The 18,127-nt window shown below is 44.0% G+C and overlaps 1 protein-coding gene across 1 annotated transcript in view; it reads right to left on the bottom strand.

Annotated features, from left to right (window-relative positions):
• The window catches only part of LOC137659063 (anaphase-promoting complex subunit 2-like), a 200,081-nt gene that overhangs the window by 118,526 nt on the left and 63,428 nt on the right, over window positions 1-18,127 (bottom strand). Inside the window, exon 3 of the mRNA XM_068394153.1 lies at window positions 10,591-10,758. Coding sequence (XP_068250254.1) covers window positions 10,591-10,758 — 168 coding nt within the window. The remainder of the gene's footprint in view (window positions 1-10,590; window positions 10,759-18,127) is intronic.

Raw genomic sequence — 18,127 nt, forward strand, 5'->3', positions numbered from 1 at the left:
TACTAATTAATGGTTATCAACCATTATTGTTTTTAATCCCCAATATTGAACCTAGAAGATTGTGTTAAGAAGACACTCTATATCAAAGGATATCATCTTCCCCTAAAATTTGTTAAGAATTTAGTGTTCAATATCGGAGGAGGTCATAGCAATGGGCTGGACAGGAAACACATGTAGGTCTCTTTCCTATCTCTAGCTTACCCTATCCAAGCTAGCCATGCCCTTCGGTCTGAACATAGCTCCAAGGGTATTCACCAAGCTTGCGAATGCAGTCATTCATCAACTACGCCTAAAGAGAATCCAGGTGGTAGCCTACCTGGACGACTGGCTGGTGTGGGCAGCATCCGCGGAAGAGTGCATGCAAGCCTCCAAGGAAGTGATCCGGTTCCTGGAACACTTAGGATTCAAGATCAACTTGGAAAAATCTCGACTATCTGCAGCTCAAAAGTTTCAGTGGCTGGGCGTCCACTGGGACTTGCAGTCACACTGCCTTTCCATTCCGTCAAAGAAGAGGAAAGAGATAGCAGGATCTGTCAAAAGACTCCTTCAATCCGCCAGGATATCAAGAAGGCAACAAGAGAGAGTGTTGGGGTCCCTCCAGTTCGCCTCAGTGACAGAAACAGTATTGAGAGCACAATTAAAAGATGCACCAGGAGTTTGGAGAAAATACGCATCAAACGCTCGAAGAGATCTACGAAGACCGATACCAAATCGTCTGCGATCACAACTCAAGCCATGGTCGGAGGCGAAGAACCTAAAGAACAAGGTACCCTTGCAACCACCTCCACCGTCAGTCACCGTTCACACGGATGCCTCAAAAGAAGGGTGGGGATGTCACTCTCATCATCGGAAAGTCCAAGGAACCTGGTCTCCCCTCTTCAAAACCTTCCACATAAACTTCCTGGAAGCCATGGCAGTTTTTCTCTCTCTGAAGAAACTGAAACTCCGCTGCTCAATCCACATCCGTCTGCTTCTAGACAGCGAAGTCATAATGAGATGCCTAAACCGACAGGGCTCGAGATCGCCTCACATAAACCAAGTGATACTGGCCATCCTCCGTCTAGCGGAGAAGAAGAGATGGCACTTGTCAGCAGTCCACCTTCAAGGGTTCCGCAATGTGACAGCGGACGCTCTATCCAGGATCAACCCGATAGAGTCAGAATGGTCCCTAGACGCAAGATCATTCTCCTTCATATTACGCAAAGTCCCAGGACTGCAGATAGACCTCTTCGCAACGAGCGACAACAAGAAGCTACCCCGGTACGTAGCCACGTACGAGGATCCTCTAGCGGAAGCAATGGAGGCAATGTCCATAGATTGGAACAGATGGTCCAAGATCTACCTATTCCCTCCAATCAACCTTCTGCTGAAAGTCCTCGACAAACTGAGATCCTTTTGAGGGAAAGCAGCAATAGTGGCCCACAAGTGGCCCAACAGCGTCTGGTTCCCTCTAGTAATGGAACTACGCCTGAAGCTGATCCCGTTGCCGGACCCAGTTCTGACTCAGCAAGTGCAGAAATTAACTGTCTCAGCTTCATCTGAGAAAACCCAGAACCTTCATCTCATGATTTTCTCGCCTTAGCGGTCAAGAAACGGTTTGGGATTTCTAGGGACAGTATTAACTTTTTAGAAGAATACAAGTCAAAGTCAACAAGAAGACAATATGAGTCTTCCTGGAAGAAATGGGTGGCCTTTGTCAAGGCGAAGAAACCTAAGGATATTTCTACGGATTTCTGTTTGTCCTTCTTCATCCATCTTCATGAACAAGGTTTAGCAGCCAATACGATTACTACATGTAAATCTGCCCTAGCCAGACCAATGCTTTACGCCTTCCAGGTAAACTTTTCCCATGAGATCTCCAACAAGATTCCTAAAGCCTGCGCTAAACTTCGGCCCGCAGCTCCTCCTAAGCCCATTTCATGGTCTTTGGATAAGGTTCTTCACTTAGCATTAACCCTGAACAATGAAGATTGCTCGCTGAAAGACTTGACTCAAAAGGTGATATTCTTATTTGCACTAGCCTCAGGAGCCAGAGTTAGCAAAATAGTGGCCCTCTCGAGGGATGATGGCCACATTCAGTTCACAGACAGCGGAGAACTGAACCTCTTTCCGGACCAGATGCTTCTCGCCAAGAACGAGCTGCCCACTAAGAGATGGGGTCCCTGGAGAATCTGCCCTCTGAAGGAAGAAGCATTCCTCTGCTCAGTGGAATGCCTAAAGGTCTATCTTCGTAGAACTTCAGACTTTAAGGGAGGTCAGCTTTTCAGGGGAGAGACTTCCGGTTCAACGTTATCCTTGAAACAGATAAGGGCAAAAATCACCTATTTTATATGCAGAGCGGATCCAGACAGTACACCCGCAGGTCATGATCCGAGATAAGTTGCCTCGTCTCTGAATTTCTTTCAGACGATGTCGTTTGAAAGCCTTCGTGCCTATACTGGATGGAAGTTGTCCAGAGTTTTCTTCAAACACTACGCGAAGCAATTACAAGAAATAAAATTTCATGTGGTGGCGGCAGGCAGTGTAATAAAACCTGCCGCTTGATTACTGCGAAGAACAGTGCACTATTTGGGACTTTTAGTGAAGGGTGTACATGATAGACTCTCAAGGCATATCATGTTGAGTATTGTGTTTAGTGATGACACTATAGACTGTTATATTCACACGGGTGACTTTAAGCATAACAGACTAACACAAGTGCCAGGCATACCTATATGCACAGTGTTCCTAGTAACAACAGAATACATAGTGAAATTTTTATATTTCCCATAGAGTGGCTGGTGTTTCCTTTTCAGGTGAAACTGATTTTTATTTCTGTTATTACTGTTTATGCTTCTATGCAGAATTGTTCATTGTAATATGTAATTGAATACAACTATGATTTCTATTCTTATTGTAATAAACAATAGAAGGAATCTTTGCGTCTCTTTCGCCTCAAACATTCTAGTTTAAGAATAAAGTCGGAGCATCCTTGATTATTTTAATATTTAAGAATATATTGGGAACTAAGATTACTACGGAACTGATTGTACTAGACTGTTCATTTTACTGTTTAAGGTTTCCTACACGTATATAAACTTGTCTGTCTCTTTAACAACAGACCCGGGAGGTACCAGTAACCTGTAAAGATCAATACCATCCAAGTACAAACTATGCTTTACGTATATGATGACACTAATATACAAACTGTTTCCTTGAACTCACAATCCTCGGGTTTTTTCCTTGAGTCTGCCCAGACTTTTCCCTGTAGGGGGCAGGAAGCACTGACATATTTCATGATCAGCTGATTGATGTATAACGGTAACATCAAGTGTCTCTAGGTCTAGAAGACCGAAAGGAAAAATTTATCTCAAGATAAACGGCACTATTGAAAATCCACAGATACATTAATGCTCTGGTAAACTTCCATCAGGACGACATGGCCTAAGCCCAAAAAACGGATTTTGAGCGAAGCGAAAAATCTATTTTTGGGTGAGGTAGCCATATCGTCCTGATGGACCCACCCTCTTTTTGACAAAAGGATAATGAATCCCTCCCTATGGTACTGTATCTGCAACACCTACAAAGCTACAAAGAATGGCTTGGTGGCGCCGCACGGTGGCGATTTGGCGCACTATTTACAGTACAGTAGGAGCGTCGCCTCTTTAACGACTTTCCTTTATTCTTGCCACTTTTCCCCCCGAAGCGAAAGCGCTATTAGGGGTGTAGATAGCTATGAGACATGTCAAGAATACGTCCTCTGATATTACGCGATATCCCTTTTTTAAATTTTAAGGGATATTCACTCCAGGAGTTAGAATTCTGGATACCTTTGGTAAATTCTCTGGGATATATTACTGTAGTCAAATATACCTAGGAAGCTACTAATGAACTTCCATCAGGACGACATGGCTACCTCACCCAAAAATAGATTTTTCGCTTCGCTCAAAATCCGTTAATTATGTATGGTACAGGGTACTGTATTTCCCTATCTTTTTCTTGACCTACTATCTTGATAATAATGTACAGTATGCAAAATTCTGTATGAGAAATCTGTTTTCGGTCATTGAATATGACACAATAAGAATTCCAAAAATTCAATAACCATCTTGAGAAAAATGTTATTTTGATAATAAAATAAATTTTTGAATATACTTACCCGGTAATTATAATAGCTGCAACTCTGTTGCTCGACAGAAAACTCTAAGGTAAAATTCGCCAGCGATCGCTACACAGGTTGCGGGTGTGCCCAACAGCGCCATCTGTCGTCCAGATACCCAGTACTCAATGTAAACAAAGAACTCAATTTTCTCCTCGTTCCACTGCGTCTCTATTGGGGAGGAAGGGAGGGTCCTTTAATTTATAATCACCAGGTAAGTATATTCAAAAATTTATTTTATTATCAAAATAACATTTTTCAATATTTAACTTAGCCGGTGATTATAATAGCTGATTCACATGAGCTAAGAATTTTTATTTCATTTTAGAAGTTATCAAAATAACAAAAACAAAATAAATAGGTACCTGGTAAGGAAGTCGACTTGAACAATTACTCTGCCTTTTTAAGTACGTCTTCCTTACGGAGCCTCGCGATCCTCTTAGGATGCTGATCGACCCCTAGGATCTGAAGTATCAAGGGTTGCAACCCATACAACAGGAACTCATCAAAACCCCTAATCTAGGCGCTTCTCAAGAAATGACTTTGACCACCCGCCAAATCAACCAGGATGCGAAAGGCTTCTTAGCCTTCCGGACAACCCAAAAAAAACAATAAAAACATTTCAAGAGAAAGATTAAAAAGGTTATGAAATTAGGGAATTGTAGTGGTTGAGCCCTCACCCACTACTGCACTCGCTGCTACGAATGGTCCCGGAGTGTAGCAGTCCTCGTAAAGAGACTGGACGTCCTTAAGATAAAAAGACGCGAACACTGACTTGCTTCTCCAATAGGTTGCGTCCATTATACTTCGCAGAGATCTATTTTGTTTAAAGGCCACGGAAGTTGCGACAGCTCTAACTTCGTGTGTCCTTACCTTCAGCAAAGCTTGGTCTTCCTCACTCAGATGGGAATGAGCTTCTCGTATTAACAGTCTGATAAAATAGGATAAAGCATTCTTTGACATAGGCAAAGATGGTTTCTTAACTGAACACCATAAAGCTTCAGACAGGCCTCGTAAAGGTTTAGTTCGTTTTAAATAGAACTTAAGAGCTCTCACAGGGCATAAGACTCTTTCTAGTTCATTTCCAACCATATTCGATAAGCTTGGAATATCGAACGATTTCGGCCAAGGTCGAGAAGGCAGCTCGTTTTTGGCTAGAAAACCAAGTTGTAGAGAACATGTAGCCGTTTCAGATGAAAATCCGATGTTCTTGCTGAAGGCATGAATCTCACTGACTCTTTTAGCTGTGGCTAAGCATACCAGGAAAAGTGTCTTTAAGGTGAGATCTTTTAGGGAGGCTGATTGTAGCGGCTCGAACCTGTCTGACATGAGGAATCTTAGTACCACGTCTAAATTCCAACCAGGTGTAACCAAACGACGCTCCTTCGTGGTCTCAAAAGACTTAAGGAGGTCCTGTAGATCTTTATTGTTGGAAAGATCTAAGCCTCTGTGACGGAAGACTGATGCCAACATGCTTCTGTAACCCTTGATAGTGGGAGCTGAAAGAGATCGTTCTTTCCTCAGGTATAAGAGGAAGTCAGCTATTTGAGTTACAGAGGTACTGGTCGAGGATACAGATACTGACTTGCACCAGTTTCGGAAAACTTCCCACTTCGATTGGTAGACTCTAAGGGTGGATGTTCTCCTTGCTCTAGCAATCGCTCTGGCTGCCTCCTTCGAAAAGCCTCTAGCTCTCGAGTGTCTTTCGATAGTCTGAAGGCAGTCAGACGAAGAGCGTGGAGGCCTTGGTGTACCTTCTTTCCGTGTGGCTGACGTAGAAGGTCCACCCTTAGAGGAAGAGTTCTGGGAACGTCTACTAGCCATCGAAGTACCTCGGTGAACCATTCTCTCGCGGGCCAGAGGGGAGCAACTAGCGTCAACCTTGTCCCTTCGTGAGAGGCGAACTTCTGCAGTACCTTGTTGACAATCTTGAACGGAGGGAATGCATATAGGTCTAGATGTGACCAATCTAGGAGAAAGGCATCTATATGAACTGCTGCTGGGTCCGGGATTGGTGAGCAATATATTGGGAGCCTCTTGGTCATCGAGGTTGCGAAGAGATCTATGGTTGGCTGGCCCCAGGTGGCCCAAAGTCTCTTGCATACATCCTTGTGGAGGGTCCATTCTGTTGGAATGATTTGTCCCTTCCGACTGAGACAATCTGCCATGACATTCAAGTTGCCTTGGATGAACCTCGTTACTAGCGAAATGTTTAGACCTTTTGACCAGGTGAGGAGGTCCCTTGCGATCTCGTACAACGTCAGTGAGTGGGTCCCTCCTTGCTTGGAGATGTACGCCAAAGCCGTGGTGTTGTCCGAGTTCACCTCCACCACTTTGCCTTGAAGGAGAGACTTGAAGCTTTTCAAGGCCAGATGTACTGCCAGTAGCTCCTTGCAGTTGATATGCATTGTCCTTTGACTCGAGTTCCATATTCCCGAGCATTCCCGACCGTCTAATGTCGCGCCCCAGCCTACGTCCGATGCGTCCGAGAAGAGAACGTGGTTGGGAGTCTGAACAGCCAGGGGCAGACCCTCTCTGAGGCTGATACTGTCCTTCCACCATGTCAGGCAAGACTTCATCTTCTCGGAAATGGGGATCGAGACCGCTTCTAGCGTCTTGTCCTTTTTCCAGTGAAATGCTAGGTGATATTGAAGAGGACGGAGGTGTAGTCTTCCTAATGACACGAACTGTTCCAGGGATGATAGCGTCCCTATCAGACTCATCCACTTCCTGACTGAACATCGTTCCTTCTTCAGCATGTTCTGGATGCATAACTGGGCTTGGCTTGTTCTGGGGGCCGACGGAAAAGCCCGAAAAGCTAGACTGTGAATCTCCATCCCTAAATATACAATAGTTTGGGATGGGACCACTTGTGACTTTTCCATATTGACAAGGAGACCCAATTCCTTGGTCAGATCTAGAGTCCACTTTAGATCCTTCAGACAGCGACGACTGGAAGAAGCTCTGAGAAGCCAGTCGTCCAAATAGAGGGAGGCTCGGATGTCCGCTAAATGAAGGAATTTGGCTACATTCCTCATCAGCCTCGTAAACACAAGAGGAGCTGTGCTTAGGCCAAAGCACAGGGCTTGAAACTGGTAGACAACCTTTTCGAAAACGAATCTCAGAAAAGGTTGGGAGTCCGGGTGGATGGGGACGTGGAAGTAGGCGTCCCTTAGGTCTAACGAGACCATCCAGTCTTCCCTTCTGACTGCTGCTAGAACCGACTTTGTGGTCTCCATGGAGAACGTCTGCTTTGTGACAAAGACATTCAGCGCACTGACGTCTAGCACCGGCCTCCACCCTCCTGTCTTCTTTGACACCAAGAAGAGACGGTTGTAGAATCCCGGGGTTTGATGGTCCAGGACTTTGACTACCGCTCCCTTCTCTAGTAAGAGAGACACTTCCTGTTTCAATGCTCGTCTCTTGTCTTCCTCTCTGTACCTGGGAGAGAGATCGATGGGAGACGTTGCTAGAGGGGGTTTTCGTACAAACGGGATCTTGTACCCCTCTCTGAGCAACTTCACAGATTGTGCATCTGCGCCTCTCTTTTCCCAGGTCTGCCAGAAGTTCTTGAGTCTGGCTCCCACTGCTGTCTGAAGAAGCTGGCAGTCAGACTCTGCCCTTAAAGGACTTGGTTCCTTTCTTCTTTCCACGTCTCCCTTCGGCACGAGCACCTCCTCTGCTGGAGGCTCTGCCACGAAAGGGCGGAATAAAACGGGACGCTGGAGTGTCCATCCTTGGTCTAGCTGACAAGGTAGGCAAAGGGGTGGCTTTGCGAGCAGAGGACGCAACAAGATCGTGAGTATCCTTCTGTATCAAATAAGCGGCAATCTCCTTAATCAGGTCCTCTGGAAAAAGGCACTTGGAAAGAGGAGCAAACAGAAGTTCGGATCTCTGGCATGGTGTAACTCCAGCTGAAAGGAATGAGCATAGGTTCTCACGCTTCTTAAGGACTCCGGACACAAAAGATGCAGCAAGCTCATTAGACCCATCACGTACGGCCTTGTCCATGCAGGACATGATGAGCAAGGAAGTCTCCTTCTCTGTCGGAGAGATCTTTCTGCTTAGAGCTCCTAGACACCAGTCTAAAAAGTTAAAAACCTCGAAGGCTCTAAATATACCTTTCAAAAGGTGGTCCAGGTCCGAAGATGACCAACATATCTTTGAGCGTCTCATGGCTAGGCGGCGGGGAGAGTCTACATGACTTGAGAAGTCGCCCTGGGCAGAGGCAGGAACTCCCAAGCCGAGAACTTCTCCCGTGGCATACCAGACGCTCGATCTAGAAGAGAGTCTAGCAGGGGGAAACGTAAAGGCTGTCTTCCCTAAACTCTTTTTGGACTGCAGCCATTCTCCTATCACTCGTAAAGCTCTCTTGGACGAGCAAGCGAGGACGAGTCTAGTAAAGGCAGGAGTGGTTGACGGCATGCCTAACACAAACTCTGACGGAGGAGAGCGCGGAGCCATAGACACAAACTGGTCCGGAAACATCTCTTTGAACAGGGCCAAAACTTTCCTAAAGTCCAAAGAGGGTTGCGTAGACTTAGGCTCGTCCAGTTCTGAATGCGGTTCATCTACGTGTGCAGCACCATCATCATCAGAAAGTCCCTCATCCGAGTATTGAGGAGGAAGCGGCAACGGAGTGGGTAACGGCTGGTTAGCTGAGTCCGGTCGCACGGGTGCATGCGTGACTGAGCCAGACGCAACGTCATGGAACTGTTGCCCAGTCTGTGAGCTGGCAACAACCATAGCAGCGCGGGGACGCACAGCGTCTACTCCAGACTGTCTAGACTGATGTGGGTGAGCAGTGGCAACCACACTGGGTTGCGGAGGTTGACGCACCGCGTCAAAACAAAACAACTTTGACGGTTGTTGAACCTCACGAACGTCAACGGATACCTCCGTGCGTCGCTGAACGTCAACATGCGGCTGGCAGATCACACTGGAACGCATGGGTGGCGGAACTCTCTCAACTGGAGTGCGTGAGAAGGTTACCTCAGCGTACCCAGGACGCACAACCGAGCGTGTGGGTGGTTGTAGGCAAGGAGCTGCACTAGCTGGTGCGGCAGCAACCTTCTCCGCACGAAAGTCCTGCATAAGCGACGTTAGTTGAGACTGCATGTCTTACAGTAAAGACCACTTAGGGTCTACAGGAGCAGGTGCGGCGACAGACGGTGTAACTGTCTGAAGCGGTACCGCTTTGCCTCTCTTAGGAGGTGAGCAGTCATCGGATGACTGCAGCGAGTCCGAACTGACCCAGTGGCTACAGCTGGGCCGTTGGACTTGCGCGGAAGGGACCGACTTGCGCTTTAACGGTCGTGAGACCTTGGTCCATGGTTTCTTGCGAGAAACACCTTCCGAAGACGAGGTATAAATGGGCTCTCTCGTCTTTGTTAGGCAGGGGCGATCTTGGGTAGATACGCCCGATACCACGGAGGGAACGTCTGTTCGCTGATTAAAGCCTCTCGAACCCATTTGTCGTATGACATTGCTTCTCCCCTGGACTTGGGAGCTTGCAAGAGGTCCCGGACTAGGAGGACGACAGGAACGAACAGACGAACCCTCAAGCGCAACACTATCCACAACACTATCACTCACTTTAACACTTCCCACTGCACTTTTACACTTCAGCTCCTTCACATCCGCCATGAGCTGATTACGGTCACTAGCCAGGGACTCAACTCTCTCACCCAGAGCTTGGATGGCACGCATCATATCAGCCATCGAAGGTTCCTGAGTGCCAGAAGGGGGATTAGGAGCAACCACTACAGGGGAAGGAATAGGTTGTGGGGCATGAGGAGAGGAAATGTCAATAGAACGAGAGGAACTTCTCCTAACTCTATCTCTCTCTAGCCTACGTGTATACTTTTGGAATTCGATAAAATCGAATTCCGAAAGCCCAACGCACTCCTCACATCGATCTTCCAATTGACAGGTTTTATCCCGACAATTGGAACAAACAGTGTGAGGGTCGATAGAGGCCTTCGGAAGACGCCTTGAACAGTCCCTAGCATTGCACTTCCTAAATTTTGGGACTTGTGAAGGGTCAGCCATTTTGAATTGGTCAAAGGGGAATTCAAAAACTATCAAAAAGTCATCAACAAAGAATCCGTAATCAAAAAGAGTTCAAGGAATTGCGAAGAGAAAGCCTGCACAGCGAAAGCTCAAAACTAGAATAGTGTACTTCACCAATTAGTTGTGAAAACAAATCCAGTTTAGCAACAGCGAATAAGCACGTCTTGTCGGTAGCACGACAGAGAGAAAATTGAGTTCTTTGTTTACATTGAGTACTGGGTATCTGGACGACAGATGGCGCTGTTGGGCACACCCGCAACCTGTGTAGCGATCGCTGGCAAATTTTACCTTAGAGTTTTCTGTCGAGCAACAGAGTTGCAGCTATTATAATCACCGGCTAAGTTAAATATTGAAAAGTTCATTGTAATGAGTGACCTTACCTGTGAATGAGGGGCAAAAATGAGACGGCACCATCATAAAGCTCACTGACTGCAGATGCCACAAGTGACATGACTTCAACGCTGCCTTCGGATGTTTCCTCATCTTTGTCCTGTTTTTGATTGTTGTAAGTTTTGAAATGCTGCCAAAACTCAGGGACAATTCTCTGCCTGGAAGCAAAGTGTTAAGAATCTATAAGAAAATTAAAATTGAGCAAATCTTATGTGTATTTGTAAAATTATTGGCTAATACTGGAACATTCTATTTGGCCTGATAAATAAAAACCTAACATTTGCTTAGCAAAAACTTATAAGTAAAAGATCAAGTAGTGAAAAGGTAGCAAATGCTTAGGCAAAAAACAACTGCGTAACATCATTTGAATAATAGTTATCACCATTTGCTACCTTTTTCTTGATGGAGTTGTAGCTTTTAATTAGGGACCCAGCCAAGTGCGACTTATGTGCCATATCCATTTCCAACGGGTCCAAGCTTGAATTCTGTTTTCTGTAAAATCCCAAGGTTTTTTTTTTTGCCTTTTTTCCTCTACTGTACAAGTGATAGATGACACTCATAATTTCTCCTTTGGTGCTGTAGCTGCAGATGTTCATGAAAATAAAAGTTCAGACAGTTTGGCCAGAACGGAAGCACTAAACAGGCCAAGAATTGATGAACAAAGCTTGTAATGCAAATTTACTTTTAGGAAAAGCATTCAGTCTAATTGTTTTTAATTGCATGAAAAAAAAATTATATTTTCATAATAAAATAAATTTTTGAACATACTTACTCGCTGGTTATATAATAATAGCTTTATGCTTCTGTCCGGCAGAAATTAAAAACTCAGCAATCGCATAGATATGCCAGGTATAGACTAGCGCCACCACGGAGCTAGGTCGAACTATCCCTCCCAGTATCAGATTTTCCATGCCCATAGGTCTCTAGAGGGGAGAAACGGGGGGATTTAAAGTTATATAACCAGTGGGTAAGTATGTTAAAAAATTTATTCTATTATGAAAATATCATTCTTAAACATTTAAACTTACCCGCTGGTTATATAATAATAGCTGATTGACACCCTTGGTGGCGGGTCAGAGACAGCAACATTAATGGAATTTCACTTGAGAGTTTAAAACAAAACTAGCTTACGGGTTCGTACCTATTAAGGAACCTGACTTCAATGGTTCTCTGCATTAATAAGTCTGCTGTCCTTTGAGAACCAGCGATCCACCCAGGGGGCTGAAGAACTCTAGGAGCTGTAAAACGGTGAATAACCTCTATGCTGACAGGACCTCAACTAATACCCTTGTTCCGGGCACTCTCAAGGAACTAATGACTACCTGACTAAGTCAAAGATTGCGGAAGATTGTCTAACAATTTCCTCCAATCATAAAAATATATACAAGTTCCAAGAGGGGAAAAGGGTACTAGGGATTAAGGGAGTGTAGTGGTAGATCCTTCACCTACTACTGAATTCGCTGCTACGAATGGACCCAAAGTGTAGCAGTCCTCATAAAGAGTCTGGACATGTTTTAAATAAAGTGATGCAAATACAGATTACTTCTCCAAAACGTTGTATTCATCATACTTTGCAGAGAACGATTTTGTTTAAAAGCTATAGAAGTTGCCGCAGCTCTAACTTCATGAGTCTTAACTTTCAGGAGCTTAAGGTCTGCTTCACCACAGTGCGCGTGAGCTTCTTTAATCAAGTCTCTTATAAAATATGATAAGGCATTTTTAGACATAGGAAAAGCAGGCTTTTTGACTGCACACCAAAGAGTTTCTGAATTGCCTCTTAAACCTTTAGTCCTGTCTAAATAGAACCTTAGTGCTCTAACAGGACAAAGAACCTTCTCTAGCTCCTCACCCACCAAATATGAGAGGTTAGCAATTTCAAAAGATTTTGGCTATGGGTGAGAAGGACGTTCGTTCTTGGCTAGAAATTCAAACTGCAGGGAGCATATAGCTTTGCCGTTTCTAAAGCCAATGTTTTTGCTAAAAGCATGAACTTCACTGACCCTTTTAGCTGTTGCTAAGCTTACAAAAAATAAAGTCTTTAAAGGCAGATCTTTAAAAGAAGCAGAGTTCAAAGGTTCGAATCTGTCACTCATAAGAAATTTTAAAACCACGTCTAAATTCCAGGCTGGTGAATCCTGTTGACGTTTTTTGGAAGTTTCAAAGGATCTAAGGAGATCCTGAAGGTCGTTGTTATTCGAGAGGTCTAAACGTCTATGCCTGAAGACCGCTGCTAACATACTCCTGTACCCTTTAATGGTTGAGGAGGAGAAATTGTGCCTTCTTCTAAGCTCTAAAAAGAAATTGGCAATTTGAGCTATAGAGGTATAGGATGAAGAAACTGAGTTAGCTTTATCCCATGCTCTACAAACTTTCCACTTGGATTGGTACACCCTGATAGTAGAAGTTCTTCTTGCTCTAGCAATAGCCTTGGCTGCTTCCTTCGAAAATCCTCTAGATCTTGCGAGTTTTTCGATAGTCTGAAGGCAGACAGACGTAGAGCTTGGAGGTTTAGATGGTTTCTTGCCAAGTGGGGTTGTCTGAGAAGATCTATTCTCAATGGCAAGCCTCTCGGAACATCCACCATCCATTCCAGTACCTCTGTGAACCAACCTCTTGACGGCCAGAAGGGGGCTATTAACGTCAATCTGGTTCCCTCGTGAGACACAAACTTTTGTAGTACTTTGAATGGAGGGAAAGCGTACACATCTAGGTGTGACCAGTCCATCAGGAACGCGTCTATGTGTGACGCTTTGAGATCCGGAACTGGGGAGCAACAATTCTCTAGTCTTCTGGTTTTTGAAGTTGCGAATAGATCTATGAGAGGGCGGCCCCAAATCCGCCAAAGTTTCTTGCATACATCTAGATGCAGTGTCCACTCTGTGGGGAGAACTTGATTCCTCCTGCTGAGGCTGTCTGCCCTCACATTTTTTTTCCCCTTGAATGAATCTTGTCAACAGGGATATCTTTCTTTGATGTGCCCAAACGAGAAGAGTTTTTGCTATCTCGTAAAGAGGCCTCGAATGCGTTCCCCCTTGTTTCGCTATGTAGGCCAAAGCTGTGGTATTGTCTGCATTGATTTGTATTACTTTGTTCAGTACTGTACTAGCTTCTCGAAACCCTTGAGAGCCAACAGGACTGCTAGCAGCTCCTTTGGATTGATGTAGAGACTTTGCTGTTATTTTGTCCACAGACCTGAAATCTCTGACTTTCCTAGTGTTGCTCCCCACCCCGAGTCCGAGGCGTCGGAAAACAACACAAGGTCTGGGCTCTTTTGTTCCAAAGAGAGACCTTCCTGGAGCCTATTTATGTTGTTCCACCAACGAAGGCACTCTTTTATTGGTTCCTTAAGAGGAATGCTCTCCTTGTCGAGGCTGTCCTCTTTGCTCCAATGGTAATTGAGATGGAACTGAAGGGGTCGTAAATCTAGTTTCCTCAGACATACAAATTGTTCTAGTGGAGAGGGTTCCCAGGAGACTCATCCACTCCCTCACTGAACAAAATTCCTTCTTTAGAAAGGCACAAAGCCTTAGGAGAGCTAGCTGTATTCTTGCAAGTGATGGAAAAAACCTGAAAAGTCAGACTGTGAATCTCCATCCCCAAATAAAGGATCTTCTGTGAAGGGATCAATTGAGATTTCTCTAAATTCACCAGAAGTCCTAGCTCCTCTGACAGACTCATTGTCAGATGCAAATCCTCCAGACAGCGATTGAGTGAGGGGGCTCTTAGTAGCCAATCGTCCAAGTACAAGGAGGCTCTGATCTCTCGAGTGGAGCATGCTTGCCACATTCATCATGATCTTTGTGAAGACTAGAAGGGCGGTGGTGAGTCCGAAGCCTAAGGCCCCAAAACTGGAATACTTCTTTCCAGAGGTCTAAGGATAGGACACAACGATATGTCGTTACAGACACACCCTCTATTTGAGGGGTGGTGCTTAGCCCGAAACAAAGAACTCAAAACTGGACAACTTCCTCCCATACACGAACCTTCCGGTAGCTTGAAGTTCGGATGGATGAGGAAGTAGAAGTAAGCATCCTGGAGATCTAAAGATATCATCCAGTGGACCTTTTTTACTGCTGCAAGCAAAGTCTTATGAGTCTCCATAGAGAGGTTTTGTCCTCTGGACGTAGCTTGAACAGTATGAGACTGACGTTGGATGTCACGGTTTGTTTGACGTTTGACGTCACAAGCTTGTTGCTCGACGTTACGTTCAGCTTGACCCCCGATGTCACGTTCAGCTTGACGCCCAATGTCGCGCTTAGCTGCCTAGCGATCGTCGCCGCGCTTGGAAGGTAAACGCTCTATGACATGCTTGGCCATTTGATGTCTGGTATCAAGAGAAGACACTCAATGGGATATAGAAGCCTTATCACACTGTTCAAAATAAGCTTGTTGGTAGGCCGCCTGTGCGACAACGCGTCCTGAAAAGAATCATGACAAACCAACGCTTTGCTAACAGCAGGCTGATAAGACTGCATAAAAGATGAGAGCCGTTGCTTCATGCCAGCAGCATAGTCCAACTAGGATCAACATTAGGTGACATCGGTGTAGAAAACTTTGATCGCGAACTCGCCTTCCTCATTGCTTACATCACGCTCTGCATTTCAGCAGAAGGAAAACAGTCTGGCGGAAGCGGCGGTGCCTGTACCGTAACACCAGACTCAGGAACAAGATCCTTATCAGTCTGAACTAAAGCTTTGCCAACTGACATCCTGACAGGCTGTATACAGCAAATAACGGGGCACTGCCTTCTCTTACAAAAGCCCTAATGCACTTCCTGCTGTTGCCCCAACATCTGCAGTTAGGTTCTTTATGCTGCATTGAGGACGCGCTAAAGCACTGCTCTATCAGCACTGTCTTTTGACTTTGTTACTTTTCTCAGAATGATTTAATGTTAATTTATTTTCATCATTTATTTATTTCCTTATTTCCTCTCCTTACTAAGCCATCTTTCCCTATTGGAGCCCTTAGGCTTATAGCATATTGCTTTTCCAACTAGGGTTGTAGCTTGGCTAGTAATAATAATAAAATAATAAACAGAGACTCCTTTGCCGTCTTCCTTAGCGAAAAACTATAAAGGCGGAACGAGGAGTAGCAGGTACAAAAATAAAATGGAAACTTCAGAAAACTCTCATGAGTTTCTGAAAGTCACTCCCTTCCTCCTACAAGTCTCTAAACTAGGTAGAGATGTCTTGTTTCCTAGGAGTCAACTCCTTAAGGTTCTGAATTCTGCCTCAATACTTTAGAGGTTTAATTCTAGCTCTCCCAACCAAGAATTAGTTCAAGCAGGCCTTGGTCTGAGAACATAATATCTTTCTAGTTAATATTTATTTCTTAATATAGCGCCTGGCGTAACAAAGTTCCAACGCTAGACGCTCATGGTCATGTGGACATCAAGTTCTACTTGATGTAATGCAAGCTCTTGACGCTCGGCGCCACGTGACTTTCAGAATAATAACGCTTGTGATTAAAAAACGCTCACGATTCAGACACTCGGAGCTATGCCGATCGCGTCTAGTGAAAGCTAGATGACCAACGCTCTGTTGTTGTCACGCTCAGCTTGGCACGAGGCGTCACGTTAAGCTTGGTGTGAGGCGACATGCTCAGCTTAGCCCCAAGGGTCACGTTCAGCTTGACGCGAGGCGCCATGCTAAGCCACCTGGCGAGCGCCATCATGCTCAGCTGCTTGACACGCGCCATCAAGTTCAGCTCTTTTTAAGAGGTAAGAACATTAAATGCTCATTTCCTGTCAAGAATGATTTTCATTTTGTTTTCAGCTTCGCCCCTGATGCGCGATATCGGTAAAAGTTAGAAAACACTTTTACCTCGCCTTACCTACGGCCAGGGCGAACGTTCTGGGGATCGTCAACATAAAACGCTCGAGGGGACTTCTGCTCAGGTCTTATAAGACGGTAAGCGCCAAGCTAACCCTCTCGCTTCCCTTTGCCGCTCGACTTAAACTTCTCCCATGGGTCCGGGAGCTTGAAAGAGGTCTAAGGCTAGGATAACAACAGGTCCGAACAGAAGCACCCTCCACTGTATTGAATAAAATTCACTGCACTAATTTAGCACTAAAAATTTGCATTTTTGACTCTTTGGTAAAAAACCAAAAGTATACACGCCCGTAGATGGAGAACTTACTATTCTGTTAAGGGTTTGAATGGGAATGCAATAGTCACTGAATCCCGTATAAAATGTAACAAAATATTTAATATAAAATATTAACATATAACATATTACATGAATAGATATAGGAATAAAGAATATATCTATATATATTTAAATCAACCCTTAATATCAAGGGGTTCCAATAAAAGACAAAGTCACATTTATAAATATTATACGAATAAATTTTGTATTCCAAAAACGAACAAGTAAACAACGATCCAAAGAATCGTGAGACTATATCAATTGTCATGAATACTACACCGTACAAAAATTAACTGATCGCTAATTCTCTTTAATCTTTGTAAACAGATTAGTTAAAGAAAAAATAATAAAAGGACCAATATAATTGGAAAATGACATATTCCTTTTATCTAATATAATTTAAAAACTTAGTTTTTAAAGAAAAATGTATTTTCATAAATATCGATACAAAGAGTATTACTGTAACGATAGACTGAGGACTGCATGGCATAAATAAACATGAACGCTAGATAGTCTTTAAAACAGATCGAAGATTATCCAGAGAAAGCATACCAAAATGACAAAAATTTTCTTAAAATAACATAATCCTTTTATTTTATATAACTAAATATTTTGTAAGATAGTATTAACTTATCATTCTTTGTAGCAAAAGAAAGAAAATGCAAGTCATACTCAAGCTTATGTCAAATGACTGTGACGTCATCGATGAGGTGAGATGTTTACCTATCGCCATATGCTTTCGTTAGTTAAAAAATAGGTTGAAAAATTTCCAATCTTACCTTTTACACTATAACAGTGATAAAATATCAATCAAACACCCAATTAGTGAATGCTCAAACCCTTAACAAGATTGCATCACCAAGGTACTGCTAAAATCCAGGTTAAACAAGCAAATTCCATTTCTATGTAGCCAGTATGGCGGCAGAGGGAACTCTGATACTAGGAGGGATAGTTCGACCTAGCTCCGTGGTGGCGCTAGAGTATACTGTACCTGGCATATCTATGCGATTGCTGCGAGTTTTGAATTTCTGCCGGACAGAAGCATAAAGCTTTTATTATATAACCAGCGGGTAAGTTTAAATGTTTAAAAATGGAGTATTTATGTAATAATCATATATTACATGTTTAAAACACATGACGTAATAGGTCATTGTGAAGTAGAAGCTAGTGTGAGAAGTGCTGTAGTCAGATCATAGGAGGATGCGAATACCATATCTCAGCAATGTAACATTTTTATAAAGAATAAACACAAATACGAACTGTGAGAAAGAGTTGTGTCGCCACCGGATGCAGGTGTCTTCCTATACTAATGTTAACTTTACATTATGTGTTTAAATGCTGAGATAACTGACTATACGATATCTGTGATATCGATATTTT

The sequence above is a fragment of the Palaemon carinicauda genome, chromosome 19 (assembly GCF_036898095.1).
Source record: "Palaemon carinicauda isolate YSFRI2023 chromosome 19, ASM3689809v2, whole genome shotgun sequence".
NCBI lineage: Eukaryota > Metazoa > Arthropoda > Malacostraca > Decapoda > Palaemonidae > Palaemon > Palaemon carinicauda.